Source organism: Erythrolamprus reginae, chromosome 3 (genome assembly GCF_031021105.1).
Source record: "Erythrolamprus reginae isolate rEryReg1 chromosome 3, rEryReg1.hap1, whole genome shotgun sequence".
Lineage (NCBI taxonomy): Eukaryota > Metazoa > Chordata > Lepidosauria > Squamata > Dipsadidae > Erythrolamprus > Erythrolamprus reginae.
In genome coordinates this window covers 37442795-37459350 of record NC_091952.1, presented here as the reverse complement: position 1 = coordinate 37459350, position 16556 = coordinate 37442795, and the positions used below count along the sequence as shown (strand labels likewise).

At 38.2% G+C, this 16556-nt stretch overlaps 1 protein-coding gene across 21 annotated transcripts in view; it reads right to left on the bottom strand.

Moving 5' to 3' along the window:
• EPB41L1 (erythrocyte membrane protein band 4.1 like 1) overlaps positions 1-16556 on the bottom strand; it is a 225865-nt gene that overhangs the window by 47032 nt on the left and 162277 nt on the right. For all 21 annotated transcript variants that reach the window (XM_070744816.1, XM_070744819.1, XM_070744813.1 and 18 more), the window contains 4 exons: positions 13525-13689; positions 5015-5119; positions 4874-4916; positions 628-703 (listed from right to left, as the gene is read on the bottom strand). In XM_070744816.1, the coding sequence (XP_070600917.1) occupies positions 628-703; positions 4874-4916; positions 5015-5119; positions 13525-13689 (389 nt within the window). The remainder of the gene's footprint in view (positions 1-627; positions 704-4873; positions 4917-5014; positions 5120-13524; positions 13690-16556) is intronic.

Here is a 16556-nt window from a genome sequence, read left to right as displayed (position 1 = left end):
CTCCCCTTCAACACCAAGAATGCAAATTATTATTAGGATAAGGAGTGTGGTGGCTCCTGTGGTTAGAATGCTAGGCTCACGATCGCAGACTCGTCCTCAAAATCCAGTTGCTGCCAAGGGACAGGGTGAGTTCCCGTCATTCACTCCAGCACTTTGAAAGCAGGAGACCACATAGATGGGTACCACTTAAGAGGGACATGAAAGGAACCGCAACAGGGCATCCCCCAGGCAACAATGATGTCACCGGCTAATCCTTACAACCCGGAAGTGCTTCAGTGTTCCCAACAAGACTGGAGAAATATTATTAAGACCAGGTTTTTGCTTCTGGAAGAATGTTCCTTCTTTCCAATAACCAATATTAGCACTAGGAACAACAGCCTGGGAAATTGTCATGCTATTTTGTTGCTCTTGAAGTAGTTCTTGGAATAGTTCTGAGAGAGTGACTAATGAGAGACAGGAATTTTTTTCCTGAACACAAATTGGCATGGCTTGCTGTGTATTTCCAGCCTTTGAGATTTATTTCACACCGATAAAATAAACTATGACTTCATTAATGTATGAACTCAACTATTTTTCTTTTAAGAGAGTGGTGTAAGAATTGGCCAAGACGGATACATTTTACTTTACCTTGTGATGTCTTCTGTGAGTTGGGCTGGATCTGGTGGATAAAATTTGACCGTGAAAGCAAAATTCCAGGGACCACCTAAATGAGAGCGAGAGAGAGAAAGAGGGAGGGAAAGGGAAAAATATTAGGACGTATATTTAGGTGATGCATCTTTGATTGACTCTCTGACACATGGTTTTTATTTCTTTTTTTGAGTTGCCTCACATTCCCTTTTCAATCTCTAAGGAAACTATAAAGGGCTTTAAAAAGACACACTCCTCAGAATTACTGGAGATCCTTGCTTCCCTGGATCTTAATGGCTGAGGCGAACAGCAGGTAGGCTTGCCTTTTAAGGTTTGCAATAAGCAAAAGAGTCTTTGCTGTGCAGAGAGACAGTGACTTTGCTGTTGCCATGGAAACAAGCTCAAATCCTCAAGAGAGCTGCTGTTGGGGAAAGACCTCCAGCAACATCTCTTCAAGACACCGCATCACGAACCTGTCCCGTAGCCAGCTATTTTAGAAGAAAAAGTCAGTAAGAAGTATTTCGCCAGCTCTTAAAATCAAACAAGAAAAGAAACGAACCTGAGACTCTCTTGCTCACACGTATCGTAGACGTTATTTGCTTTACCTTTGTGAGGCAAAACTGTACTTCAGGAAGTTTGTATGACACAGCTGGGTGTCACGGAGATTATTTTATGGAGTTGGTAGAAAAGAAACCCTGACAATAGATTAGATAGAGCAACCTTGACATCTTTTTCCATCTCTGAAGATTGCAAATGGAATTGCTAGGAAGCAGAGAAGTCTGAGATGGATAAATACAATGGAAATTCATTTCTGGTGAATGGGCAAAAGGGGATGGAGCTGACAAGAATTCTGTGCTTTTTAAAAATGAGATTGCTCTCAATCATCTCTGAAGTATTAATCTCTTCAGCACAGCAGGACTGGAGGACTTGCTGCAGGACAGCAAGACAACAGAAAAGCCAGAGACTCAAAGCTTTTCTAGATTTACTCTCTTCAGGCAGAGTAAATCTAGTTTTGTCAGTTGTTCCAAATCTACCTGTTAGAAAATCGGTAGTGGAAATTCAGGTGAAATACATACAGAGGCCTAGTAGTGTTGAAATACAGTGTTCCCTCGATTTTCGCGGGTTCGAACTTCGCGAAAAGTCTATACCACGGTTTTTCAAATATATTAATTAAAAAATACTTTGCGGGTTTTTTCCTCTATTCCACGGTTTACCCCGCCCGATGATGTCATATGTCATCGTCAAACTTTTGTCTGCCTTTAATAAATATTTTTTTAAATAAACTTTAATAAATAAACATGGTGAGTAATAATCTAAATGGTTGCTAAGGGAATGGGAAATTGCAATTTAGGGGCTTAAAGTGTTAAGGGAAGGCTTGTGATACTGTTCATAGCCAAAAATAGTGTTTTTACTGCCGCATCTCTACTTCGCGGAAATTCGACTTTCGCGGGCAGTCTCGGAACGCATCCCCCGCAAAAATCGAGGGAACACTGTACACTACTATAGGCTATTCGAGTGAATGAGATGTTTCTGGGCCTCTATATGTATTTCAACAGCCAGTAAAATAATTGTAGTTTTCTACAGCCTAGAGCAGGGATGTCAAACTCGCGGCCCGCACAGGCCATCCCCACCCCCAGTTTAGCGATGGAAGGGGGGGAGTAATGATACATCATGATGACAACATGACGCTGTTAGTTTGACACCCGTGCTCTAGAGCATTTCAAATGAATGTTAATAATTACACAGTGATCTTAGTATGCAATATGTTTTATATTAAGTTCTTGACTATATTCTTTTGAATGATGGCTTCCAGATTGAGAAGTCTTAAACATCAATGCTTTGAACTACTTACTGTGAATGTTTCTTTATTTCTTTAGAACAAAACGTTTGTCCGTATGGACACAAACAAGGTGGCAAAAACTAAGAGTTTTTTGAATTGCATTAACTTCACCGCCCTGCGTCCATTAGAAGGGCAGCCTATAAATTTAAATAAATAAACTTCTTTCCAAAGCTTATATCAAAACAGTTGGAAAACAACCTCCTTTTGACTGATCATGCAGTGAAGAACAACAATACCTCTAGGTCTCTCCCTTGTGGGGTGCCTCAGGGGTCGGTCCTCTCCCCCCTGCTATTTAATATCTACATGAAACCGCTAGGTGAGATCATCCAAGGGCATGGGGTGAGGTATCATCAATACGCCGATGATACCCAGTTATACATCTCCACCCCATGTCCAGCCAACGAAGCAGTGGAAGTGATGGGCCGGTGCCTGGAGGATGTTAGGGCCTGGATGAGTGTCAACAAGCTCAAACTCAACCCAGACAAGACGGAGTGGCTGTGGATCTTACCTCCCAAGGACAACTCCATCTGTCCATCCATTACCCTGGGGGGAGAATCACTGGCCCCCTCAGAGAAGGTTCGCAACTTGGGCGTCCTCCTCGATCCACAGCTGACATTAGAGAAACATCTTTCAGCTGTGGCGAGGGGGACGTTTGCCCAGGTTCACCTTGTGCACCAGTTGCGACCCTACTTGGACCGGGAGTCACTGCTCACAGTCACTCATGCCCTCATCACCTCGAGGCTTGACTACTGTAATGCTCTCTACATGGGGCTACCTTTGAAAAATGTTCGGAAACTTCAGATCGTGCAGAATGCAGCTGCAAGAGCAATCATGGGCTTTCCCAAATATTTATTTATTTATTTATTACTTAGATTTGTATGCCGCCCCTCTCCGAAGACTCGGGGCGGCTCACAACATGTAGAAACAAATCATAGGTAATCAGACAAATTTAAAATATTTAAATATTTAAAAACCCCATATGCTAACAGACACACACGTTACATGCCCATGTTACACCAACACTCCGCAGTCTGCATTGGTTGCCGATCAGTTTCCGGTCACAATTCAAAGAGTTGGTTATGACCTATAAAGCCCTTCATGGCACCGGACCAGATTACCTCAGGGACCGCCTTCTGCTGCATGAATCCCAGCGACCAGTTAGGTCCCACAGAGTGGATCTTCTCCGGGTCCCGTCAACTAAGCAATGTCGCCTGGCGGGACCCAGGGGAAGAGCCTTCTCTGTGGCGGCCCCAGCCCTCTGGAACCAACTCCCCCCAGAGATTAGAACTGCCCCCACCCTCCTTGCCTTTCGTAAACAACTTAAAACCCACCTCTGCCGCCAGGCATGGGGGAATTGAGATCCTCTTTCCCCCTAGGCATTTACAATTCTATGCATGGTATGTATGTATGTATGTTTGGTTTTTATATTAATTGATTTTTAATCATCAATACCAAATTACTATTGTACACTTTTTTATTGTCGCTGTTAGCCGCCCCGAGTCTCTGGAGAGGGGCGGCATACAAATCCAATAAATAAATAAATAAATAAATATATACTTTCTATGCCTTTGTTACAGAGCAGCACAGTACCAGAAAGTCTTGTAAGGCCCACTATTCCCTTCCAAACATTTAGTTAAGATCTCTAGGAGAAGCTATGCTTACAAAACGTTTATTATATTAAATTCTTGACTATATTCTTTTGAATGATGGCTTCCAGATTGAGAAGTATAAAAAAGAAATTCAGTATTTGATTATCCATATCTTAACAGCGGCAACGATCATATATGCCCAACGTTGGAAAAGTGAAAAGATACCGGAAGAAGGGATGGCAATTAAAAAGGTGATGGATTGTGCAGAGATGGATATGTTGTCAAGAAAACTAGAAGGCAAGGAGGATTCGTGCTATTATAAAATATGGGAGAACTTCTATAATTGGCTGAAAGAAAGAAAGAAAGAAAGAAAGAAAGAAAGAAAGAAAGAAAGAAAGAAAGAAAGAAAGAAAGAAAGAGATAAAAGTAAAGAAACTATACAGAAAGACAGTTTAAAAGATTAAAATTCAAAGTTGTAGAAAAGTAAGCAAATATGTAAATATGCAAAGCAATATGTTAACTAAAATAAGCTAAAAATGTGTACACATCTGACTGAAATTCTGAATGAGAAGGGGATGTAAATATCCCAAATGTATGTTTTATTTGTGTCTGGTTGTTGTTTTTCTCTTCTCTCTTTCTTGTTTGTTTTTGTCTTTCCTTTTTCTGTTCTGTTTTTTATTTTCTAGCATTTATAATGTTTACAAATTTATTGAAAGTTTGATGTGGTTATTGCTGTTTAATGTTTTGTTTTTGTTTTTTAAAATTCAATTTAAAAAAGAGAGAAAACTCTTAAATATCCATGCTTTGAACTACTCACTGCGAATCTGTTTCTTTATTTCTTTAGAAGGATCCAGCCAATTCTGAAAAAGTATGAGAGCACATTAAAAGGAAATCCTACATAAACCACAACATCTGAAACAGACAAACCACAAACTTTATTTGAACCAGCCCAACATACCTTTTGACTATCTGAATCACAGAATGTGAGTCCAAAATAATCCTTCTCCAACAAGTTAAGGTGCTCGCAGACCAGGTCAAAGAGTACTTGACCCCGACCATGTTTCTGTAGGGACACAAACAAGGTGGCAAAAATTTAGAGCTATGTGAATTGCATTAACTTCTTAGCAAAGTTTATATAGCAACAGATGCAAAACAGCCCCCCTTTGATTAATCACACAGTGAAGAACAGCAATGCATTATATGCCTTTGTTAAAACTTTACAGAGCTGCAGAGAACCAGAGAAAGACTTACAAGGCCCACTATTTTCTTCCAAATTTTTAGTTAATGTAAGATCTCTATTAGCAGTTAAGTTTACAAAACAAGGTTAATTAAATACCCTAATGCAGGGGTGGATTTTATCTTGCTCCCGGTTTGCTTTCTCCTGCGTGGCCTCCTGCACGTGCACATGCGCAGTAACAAAAAATCCAACACTCCCCCCTTACCCCAAAAAATAGCCAAAAACAAGATGCAGTATCCAAAACTCAGCTTCTGCACATGCTCAGAAGAAAAAATAAATTCAATTTTAAAAATAAATAAATAAAAATGTCAGTGTTCACAGATCAGCACTGACTGACATCATGACATCACCAACTGGTCGCTATCATTTCGAGCAACCCCGTCCAAACCGGGAGGAACCCACCTCTGCCCTAGTGGTCTTCCATTCAAGTGCCAAACAGGCCTGACCTTATTTAGCTTCTAAGGCCAAGGCCAAGCAAGCTCAACTGACAGTAGCCAGCCAACCTTGCCTTGTCTCAGGTAGCACTTAAATAGAAAACTCCAAAGATGTAGGCTAAATTAAGGATGAGAAAGCAGTAATGAAAAGCTACTTCAATAACACTGCCAAGAAAACTGTAGAAATCAAGCTCAACTCAAGTGCAACTGAAGCTTGTTGCAGAGATACATATTCTTTATCTGACATTGACCAAAAATAAAAATCTGTAATTCCAAGATTACTTTTCTGTAACTGTCCCATTTGGAAGTCAAACTGACATACTCTGAGGATAGTAACAACATGACCCTGAGTTTGATTTACTAATGTGATTCCATGTCATGACATGCCAGCATGTAGGCTCTGGGAATGAAAACTAATGGCTACATTATCAAGAACTAAAAGCAATTAACAATTCACAAAAACACTTGTTATATGAAGAAACCTCTTATTAACTGGTGGCAACAAAAGGCACTGAATCTATTTAGACATTTAACATCTTTTTTTTTCCTTTTGTAAAATTAAAAGCAGGTTTAGGACATCAAATGACTGTGAACAAGATAGTCATCAACTGGTAACAAATAATCATGTTTTCCAACTCTACTTGGCCTCCTGCACCTTAGCTTGGGAGGGGGGGGCAGCCTTTCACCCTCCCCAGACTCCATAGACTTTCCTTGAGTCTCCGGGAGGGTGAAAACAGCCCTCTCGGAGACTCAATAGCCTTCCAAGGCTGGAAACTTCCAATATTTCCAGTAGGCCTGTTTTTCACCCTCCCACAGCTTCCACGTGGGCCCTGCGCTTACCTCACATCCAAATTGGGCCACATGGAGACTCCTGGGAGGGGAGGGGTGAGCCAGTCCTTGCAACTACTGGTTCAGCAAACCAGATATAAAATTAACATCCGGTTCGCCCGAAGTGATTTGAACGGGCTGAATCCCACCCCTGATGACCAGTGTTCCCTCTAATTTTTTTTTTTGGGGGGGGGGGGCGGAAAAGTATAATGTCTGAGCGCAGAAATATTAATAAATAAACAAATAAATAAATAAACAAATAAACAAATAAACAAACAAACAAACAAACAAACAAACAAAAAACTCACCCTGTTTTGCCTCAGAGAATTTCAAAATAAAATACTGTACTGTGTGTCTATAACAGTGAGTTCATAAGAGGGCAACTCTATCAATATCAAAATGCCACTTAAATAGTTGAGCTAGTTTCAAACTAGATTTTGATTTTCTTTCTCTCTTCCTTACTCCCATTCTTTTTCTTTCTCTTTTCCTTCCTCTCTTTTTTCTATCTGTTTCTCTCTCTTCCTCTCTTCCTCTCTCTCTCCTTCCCTCTCACTCTTTCCCTCTCGGCTTCTGGGCAGGTTTGAAAAACTCTGAGTTTTTCTGATGATTTTTAAGTGAGCGATTGCTCACTGCTCAGCTTAGAGGGAACTATGCTGATGACACTGTATGGAATTGAAAATTAGATTCTAATAGATAGACTATTGACACTTTTGAATAAGGTCAGTTTTGAACTTTGATGCTGGAGAAAACTCCTAGCATCATAAATAGCCAATAAAACAAATAAATGGATCATAGACCAAATCAGTCCAGTTTTCTCATTTGAGTCATAAATGACCTAATTCAAATTATGACATTTTGGAGACATTAGGCAAAAACTTAGTACTCTTGAGAAATCCATAATGCTGGAGGGAGCGAATAGAAAGAAAGAGAAGAGGATGAACAGCATAAATTGAATTCATCTAACAGAGAGAACAATCCATCTCAGTAGGCATCCTTATTTGATAAATATTTTAATTAAAAAATAATTTTAAAAAACCTTATTTGGTAAATCTTGGTAAAGTAAGAATAGCAAAGCTAACCAGACCTCAGCATGTGTTCATCGATGGGTAAATAACAGCCAGTTTTCAGGAAAAGGTAATTAATTTTATGCATCTTTTCACGCTCACATCTCTGGCTTTGAAGGTCTTTTAACAATCTATTCCAGGCCATCACTCCACCCACTTCTTTTGCTAACAGGGAACTTTCATCTCTACAACAATCAGTTCCCCTGCAGTAAGACAAGCCTCTCTCAGAATCTCACTGTTCAAGATGTCAGCTAAAGTGCCTGACTGCAGAAGCACAGAGATCAAAGGCACAGGCAGGCTCTGATCCTTTTAACTTTCTCCCAGTCCTTCAATGTTTTGTTCTTTATTTAGTTATTTGTACAAACTGTACAAAAGCAACTTCCAATCCATATTCAACAGACACCAATAACTTTTTTTTAAAAAACCCAGATTATGGCACCTAAAGATAGGGAGATGTTTATAACACTGAACCCCGAAAGTCTTATTTAAACAAGGATATTCCTGTATCTTTCCTTGTCAAAAGGCTGTGTGGTATGTCAGTGTAGTATACAAGAAAGGTGATACTATATCATTGGGGAAGGTAAGAATCATCTAAACCTCTACAGAGATCAGCCAGCTTGGGGATTGAACCAATATAATGAGCAACTTGATTCCAGGAGTATTAAGATGACATGGTATTCCAGTATTTGATTTGCCCGGGCTCTATGGAACCAACTCCCCTCCGAGGTCTGTATTGCCCCCCCCCCCCCCATTGGCTTTTCATAAGGCTACTAAGACCTGGCTTTGCTGGCCGGCATGGGCCCCATGAAATTTAACAACTATCATGGCCATATTGTATGAATGTTATGTATGCACGTTGATGGGTTAGTTATTATGGTTTTTAGTTAAGATTTTATAGTTTAGTTTTTATATTTGACTTCTTTTCATTGTTTTTGTAATTTTTATATTGTTGTAAGCTGCACTGAGTCCTTTGGGATTGGGCGGCATAGAAGTCGAATAAATAAATAAATTTATTTTCCAATACACCAGAGGGCAAGACAAGAAATAACTGTTAGAAACTAATCAAACAGCAAAGCAATTTGGAATTAAGGAGAAACTTCCTAATAGTGAGGACAATTAACCAACGGGTCAGCTTGCCTTCAGAAACTGTGGTGCTCCATCACTGGATGTTTTTAAGAGGAGATTGGATAGTCACTTATCCGAAAAGATATAGGTTCTTTTGCTTGAGCAAGGAGTGAAATAAAAGACCTCCAAGGTCCCTTTCAGCTCATTCTATTCTATTCTAACAACATCTTTTCACTGATTTTTATTATTTATTTATTTATTTATTTATTTATTTTATTATTTAGATTTGTATGCCGCCCCTCTCCGCAGACTCGGGGCGGCTCACAACAAAGTGAAACAATTTACAACAAATCTAAATTACAGTTTAAAAATATTTTAAAAACCCCATTTTCTAAACAAACATACAGACAGACATACCATTCATAAATTGTATATGCCCGGGGGAGATGTCTCAGTTCCCCCATGCCTGACGACAAAGGTGGGTCTTAAGGAGCTTACGAAAGGCAAGGAGAGTAGGGGCAGTTCTAATCTCCGGGGGGAGTTGGTTCCAGAGGGTCGGGGCCACCACAGAGAAGGCTCTTCCCCTGGGGCCCACCAACCGACATTGTTTAGTTGACGGGACCCGGTGAAGGCCCACTCTGTGGGACCTAATCGGTCGCTGGGATTCGTGCGGCAGCAGACGGTCTCGGAGATATTCTGGTCCAGTGCCATGAAGGGCTTTAAAGGTCATAACCAACACTTTGAATTGTGACCGGAAATTGATAGGCAACCAATGCAGACTGAGGAGTGTTGGTGAAACATGGGCATACCTAGGTAAGCCCATGACTGCTCTCGCAGCTGCATTCTGCACAATCTGGAGTTTCCAAACAATTTTTAAATTAAAGTTTAAACATTCAAAGATACAAATAACAGAAATGAAGTAAAAGTAAAAAGTAAAAAAGAAGGAAAAGTGCTGAGAAAATAAGGGGAGAGAAAAATAGAAGAACAAAGGAATATATGATAAAGGACTTCTCCCTTTATAAATACAAGAACAAACAATTCCTAACTAAACGGAAATCTCTTCTTTCCATATTCCAACTCTTATCGATAAAAAAAAATATGAAGCCCCATAATTGAATCGTAATCAGCAAATCTGTTAAGAGCTACCAGAAGTAACAATACATTTTTATCTTATTCAAATAAATCAGCTTCACAATTCTTTACTTTTAACATAGTAACTTATTACTTTCTCTAAAAATAGAACAAAAACTTTTTTCTTCCCATATCTTATAAACAAATCTTTAAAGCCTCATTATTCAGGAAAAATCCTGAGCTATCATAAACCAGGAATTTATTAAAAATCTTAATCTTTAGTCCCTTCAAAATAGTGACTCATAAATTAATTTCTTTTCATTTTCTCTTTGTCTCATCTTAGAAACTCTTTCTCAAGTTTTAACATATACCAGAAATAATAATACATATATTTTAACAAAAACAAATATAATATTTTATCTACAAAAAAATATTTTAAACCTGGTCACCACATGTGAGGTCACCACATTTGGAATACTGTGTTCAGTTCTGGAGACCTCACCTACAAAAAGATTTTGACAAAATTGAACGGGTCCAAAGACAGGCTACAAGAATGGTGGAAGGTCTTAAGTATAAAACGTATCAGGAAAGACTTAATGAACTCAATCTGTATAGTCTAGAGGACAGAAGGAAAAGGGGGGACATGATCGAAACATTTAAATATATTAAAGGGTTAAATAAGATAGAACAAGGGGACACAATCTGAAGTTAGTTGGGGGAAAGATCAAAAGCAACATGAGAAAATATTATTTTACTGAAAGAATAGTAGATCCTTGGAACAAACTTCCAGCAGACGTGGTAGATAAATCCACAGTAACTGAATTTAAACATGCCTGGGATAAACATATCCATCCTAAGATAAAATACAGAAAATAGTATAAGGGCAGACTAGATGGACCATGAGGTCTTTTTCTGCCGTCAGACTTCTATGTTTCTATGTTTCTATGGTCATTTTGGTCAGGAAAAGCCCATTAAGATTGATCTCTCTGTCTGTCAATCTGTCAATCATCATATTTCTTTTTTCTTTCCCCCCCTTTTTTTTTCTTTTTCTATATGCACATGTGCACAAATGCACACACACATATCTGTGTCAGCAATGTGTTCCATTTACTCTTGCTATCAGTATAGAGATGTGTGTGCGCGTGCCGCTTTTGCGCATGCACAGAAACGTCTGAGCATGCACAGAGCGTGCGTGATGATGTCAAGTGAATGGGCAGAGGCTCCCACCGCTGCTACTGGTATGCCTGAACTGGGGCGAACCAATAGAAACCCACCACTAATCTCTGTGTGTCTATGAATAATCAATTAAATTGACATTATTTGTTTATTATTACTTTGTCACCCATTTCACCCCGAGAAGATTCTGGACAGCTTACACTAACTTTATATTCCTTTTTTGCTTTTAAAAATCCTGATGTTTATTCCCTTAAAATACTGTTCCAAAAACACACTTTAAAATGCACTTTATGGTAGCAAGTTTCTGAGTTCACTTTTGCCAAATATCCTTGAATTCTTCTGAAATTAAAATACTTTTCTTCATTCTGTATTGGTAGCTCTCTTCTCCTAATTATAATTTTTAGCTCTTTCTTACTGCCTCTAGTGTCCAGCCTTCAAAGTCTCTCTTATCATACTTTTCTCTAATCTACATTTTTCAACCAGGGAATTTCTTACACTGAACATTGAAAACTGCATATATTTTTAATAGGTTTTTAACTGTCCACAAAAATAATTCTTATAATTAGTTGGAAAATCTTATTCCAATATCTGGCCCCTTGTTCCATTTAAAATGTTCTAAAATTAAGATTCTAATCACTCTTGCTGTTTATTTCTGAATAAAAAGTTGTTAAATTCTTGAGCTTCTATGAAACTTAATAATAATAATAATAATAATAATAATAATAATAATAATAATAATAATAATAATAATAATTTATTAGATTTGTATGCGGCCCCTCTCCATAGACACGGGGTGGCTCACAACAATAATAATAACAATGTGCAATGTAACAAATCTAATATATAAAAGAAAGTATTTAAAAACCCGATATTTAAAAACCATACAACAAAAGCATACCATACTTAAAACTATATAAGACTGGGGGAGATGTCTCAATTCCCCCATGCCTGGCAATATAGGTGGGTCTTAAGCAATTTAGAAATGACAAGGAGGGTGGGGGCAGTTCTGATCTCTGGGGGGAGTTGATTCCAGAGGGCCGGGGCTGCCACAGAGAAGGCTCTTCCCCTGGGGCCCGCCAGATAACATTGTTTAGTCAATGGGACCCAGAGAAGACCAACTCTGTGGGACCTTATTGGCCGCTGGGATTCATGCGGCAGAAGAGGGTCCCAAAGGTATTCTGGTCCGATGCTGTGTAGGGCTTTATAGGTCATTACCAATACTTTGAATTGTGACCGGAAACTGATCGGTAGCCAATGCAAACCACAGAGTGTTGGAGAGACGTGGGCAAACCTAAGTAACCCCACAATAGCTTTCGCGGCCACATTCTGCACGATCTGAAGTTTCCGAACACTCTTCAAAAGTAGCCCCATTTAAACTATGAACTGAAAGAGAATCACTCAGTTTGATGCAACTTTTTGCTCTGGAAGTTCTTAATTTTTAAAAGGCACTTAACAAAGCTAAAGCCACACCTAGACTTCTAGCTTAAGTTTCTAGCTCAGCTTCATTGGCTGAGCCTGTTACCATGTCTATTAATTGGCTGACCTTGTTACCTTAGGCTGACCTATTTCAGTATATGAATATTCATACTCTGACAATTCCTTCATTGACAGCATCTTTATGGAGAACTTGTGGCTGACCCCTTTTATCTAAGGAGGACTTTTGAGGCTCTGATGCATTTGCTGGTTCCTCATTCTGCCACAGAATGACCATATCATACAATATAATATCCAATGACCTAAGTGCTAGAGCCCACTGTAACAATATTGCCAAAAAAGCACTTAAGAGTTGTTAATCTAACCTTACGTAGCTTCTTCTCTGGCAACATTGCAATGCTAACCAGAGCATACAAAACATTTGTTAGACCAATTCTAGAATACAGCTCACCAATTGGTAGGAAAAAGCCCATGATAGAAGACCTGACACGAAGGGCAAGTCTTACTTGAGATCACTGCTGTGTTGAGTTTCTATAGCAAGTTATGGGCTCTTGTGGCCAGGACTTTTGATGCAAAAAACAAAAAACAAAACAAATAAATAAAATAAAAATAAAATAAAGGAAACAATGGTTCTAATAGCTATGGAAATATGAACTACTACTTGGTGATCAATTTTCTGTAGAAAATTGGATTTATCTATAGATAATGGAGGGCTAGTCATGCCAACCAAGCTTTGTAATTTTTTATAAATATTAAAACATCTTCTTTATTTGATAATATTCAATCTTCTTGACTGAATGCTGCAAGTCCTGTTCCTCTTCTTTAGGGATTTCTTTAAAAATAAGAGTTACACAAGCACACACACTTATTGCCTTACACTTCATTCTCTCAAACTATACAAAGAGCAGACTGCCTACACTTAAAAATGTATGAGTCACTCACACCTGCTTTCTATGTGAGTTAAGCATACAGATGCAGATGAAAGCATTGCTTTAAAAGACTGATCTAGGTCTATTTAAAAAATATATCTTCTTGATTTTAGCAAGTATGCTTTCCACAGAGCTACTCCATTTTTATATACTGTTTAGTGGGCAAACCAAACAAACATATGGGTGAAAATTAAAAAAAAAAGTTCATTGATACAGTCCTCTGTGCTCACCTCCACTTCACACTCATAGTCTGAGGCATCCAGAAGCGTCACTCTGCAGACGGCGCTCTTGAACTTTTTTGTGATTTTCTGGGGAGATTTTTGGGCCTTGCTGGGGGTAGTCTTCTCAGATAATCCATCTGCTTCACTGTAGTCTTTTTCATCCATGTCCACACCCTAAAGAATAAAGGTGGAATATAAGTGGTGTAAGGCAAAACGGTGTAATTTACTGTTCAGTCCAAGAATCAGCTACTACATCACCACAGTGTAAGTGTCATCCATTATTATGTACCCTTCCTTTATGACATTTCTGGTTTTGCTCATTCATTCCATTCACTAAACTAGACTGACATTTTATTTGAAAAACTTTCTCACTAACTATCCAACTGCCATTACTTGGAAGATAGACCAATTCTCCTCATAATATACTGTAAGATACACCGTCTTTATGGTTTGTCCATATAATGAAATGTATGATGTGCTTTCTTCTGTTCTCTAACTTTACAGTAGAAATATCAGCAATTGATACCACTTAAATTGACTGAATTATATTCTGTTATAAAATGACTCCTTTACATGTAAAATATATGTCATAATAGATATAAATTCCAAGCAGTTGGTAGGAAAAAGCCCATGATAGAAAACCTGACACAAAGGGCAAGTCTTATTTGAGATCACTGCTATGTTGAGTTTCTACAACAAGTTCTTATTTTTTTCATTCAGATCATAATGCTTTATGATGAACAGTTCCATTTTCTGCTGCAGGAAAAAAAAAATACTCAAAACTTTTTAGTCAGAGCTACCAGGCAGCCTTCAACTTGCAACAATTCATTTAGTGATTGCTTGAAATTACAGTATAACAGCACTGGAAAAAAAGGAACTGGTTTTTACACTTATAACTGCTGCAGCATCCCCATGGTCATGTGATCAAAATTTGGGCACTGTCAACTGGCATATATTAATAACATGTGATCACAATTTGCAACCTTCCCAGCTGGCTTCCAACACGCAACGTTAATGTGGGAAGCCCGATTTGCTTAACAGCCACATGGGGGAATTGAGATATTCCTTCCCCCCAGGCCTATACAATTTATGCATGGTATGTTTGTGTGTATGTTTGGTTTTTAATAAGGGTTTTTAGCTATTTTAAATATTAGATTTGTCATACACTGTTTTATTATTGTTGTTAGCCGCTCTGAGTCTACATACATACATACATACATACATACATACATACATACATACAAACAAACAAACAAACAAATAAATACATTCATTCATTCATTTAACAAAAGGAGTAATTCACTTCACGGTTGCAAAAAAAAAAAAGCTGTAAAATGAGGAAAAAGTCATTTAACAATTGGTTACAAATTTGAGGGTCAACTGTGGTTGTAAGGCAAGAACTACCTGTATATTTACTCAGAACATCTCTATCAAGCAGGATTGGGTTTGATTAGTACTTTGGCTGAAAGATTACCAGGAAATGCCAGGACTGGAAAACTGGAAAACATTTTGTATATGAAAGTACGTAATAGGGGACTTGCTTTATGTGTATACATTATGCCATTCAGATCTGTGTAGGACAGATGATTCTTGCCTCTCCTAATGTACTCAGTGTGCATTTAAAATTTTACCTAATATCATCTCTATGCTGCCAATTAACAATTTTATACTGAATGTTACCATGGGTGCAAATAAAAGGGGGGAAATCGTGTAATTATCTCTTAAGTGAAAATCCCAAAATTCCTAAAAGCAAATTTATTCTGATTCAACCCCTGACCATTGCAAAAGGTTGACAGCCTGGGTGCTGTGATGTGACATGGAAAAGAGAAATAATAATAATAATAATAATAATAATAATAATAATAATAATAATTATTATTATTATTATTATTATTATTATTAATTAGATTTGTATGCCGCTTCCAGTCTATTATACTCTGCACACCAAGCTAGTGTCATATTTAACCACTGTATGGGCTTTTAATATAAAAAACAGTAGATGCGTACTATATGATTGTGGCCTGTGAAAAGCATTTATATTTCAGGAAATATCTATATGCTGTAGCTAGAAAGATTAGGTCCTTCCCACTGATGATACTTTCAACTTCAGTCTGTACTCAGCAACCAGATCAGTGCTGGCCCTTTTACAATTGTAGTTCCTCACACAATAGAGATGTCTGATATTAGAAAACCCTAAGGAAAAACCAAGGAGTGAATGAGGATTGGTTTTAGCCTTGTAATATTTCTTTTTTGACAGAATTACCTGGAGAGAGCTGTTTACACATTGTTGCTACTTCCTTCTTGCTATGTGCTCTACCTTGTACAATACAAATACCACTCCTAACTTTCATTTGGCACTTCTTATGAAATAGCTGTTCTGAATCAATGAGCCACTCCAGATACAACCGTACATTTTTTAAAAATTCTCTTAGGTTGACCTTACACTTGACATTTTTATTTCCTGATGGAAGCATTTCAGATGGGAAATGGCATAATAGTTTGTAGTCACAACAATGGCGAAATGAGAAAGGGCATAAGCCAGGATAATTGTTTGTTATCCGCTTGACTAGTAGGTGTTGCTTATTATAGGAAATAAGAAGCTATTTGAACATTTTCTCCAATGCAAGATGGGGTTCTGCAATAACTAACATTTTGGAACAAATGAAAGCTTTTGAGAGGATAACAACGTGTATCATTTTTGTTCGCCATCTTTAACTCAGCAGTCAAGCTGGTTTGGTGAATAAGAGAAGTGAAATGTAACTAGAGTGGTATCTCTACCTAAGAACGCCTCTACTTACGAACTTTTCAAAATAAGAACCAGGTGTTCAAGGTTATTTTGCCTCTTCTCAAGAACCATTTTCCAATTACAAACCCAAGCCTCCGAAACTGTAACTGGAAAAGGCAGGGAGGAGCCTCTATGGGGCCTCTCTAGGAATCTCCTGGGAGGAAACAGGGCTTCCACCCTCCCTGTGGTCACACACATTATTTGTTTTTACATTGATTCCTATGTTTCTTCTTACAAACTTTTCTACTTAAGAACC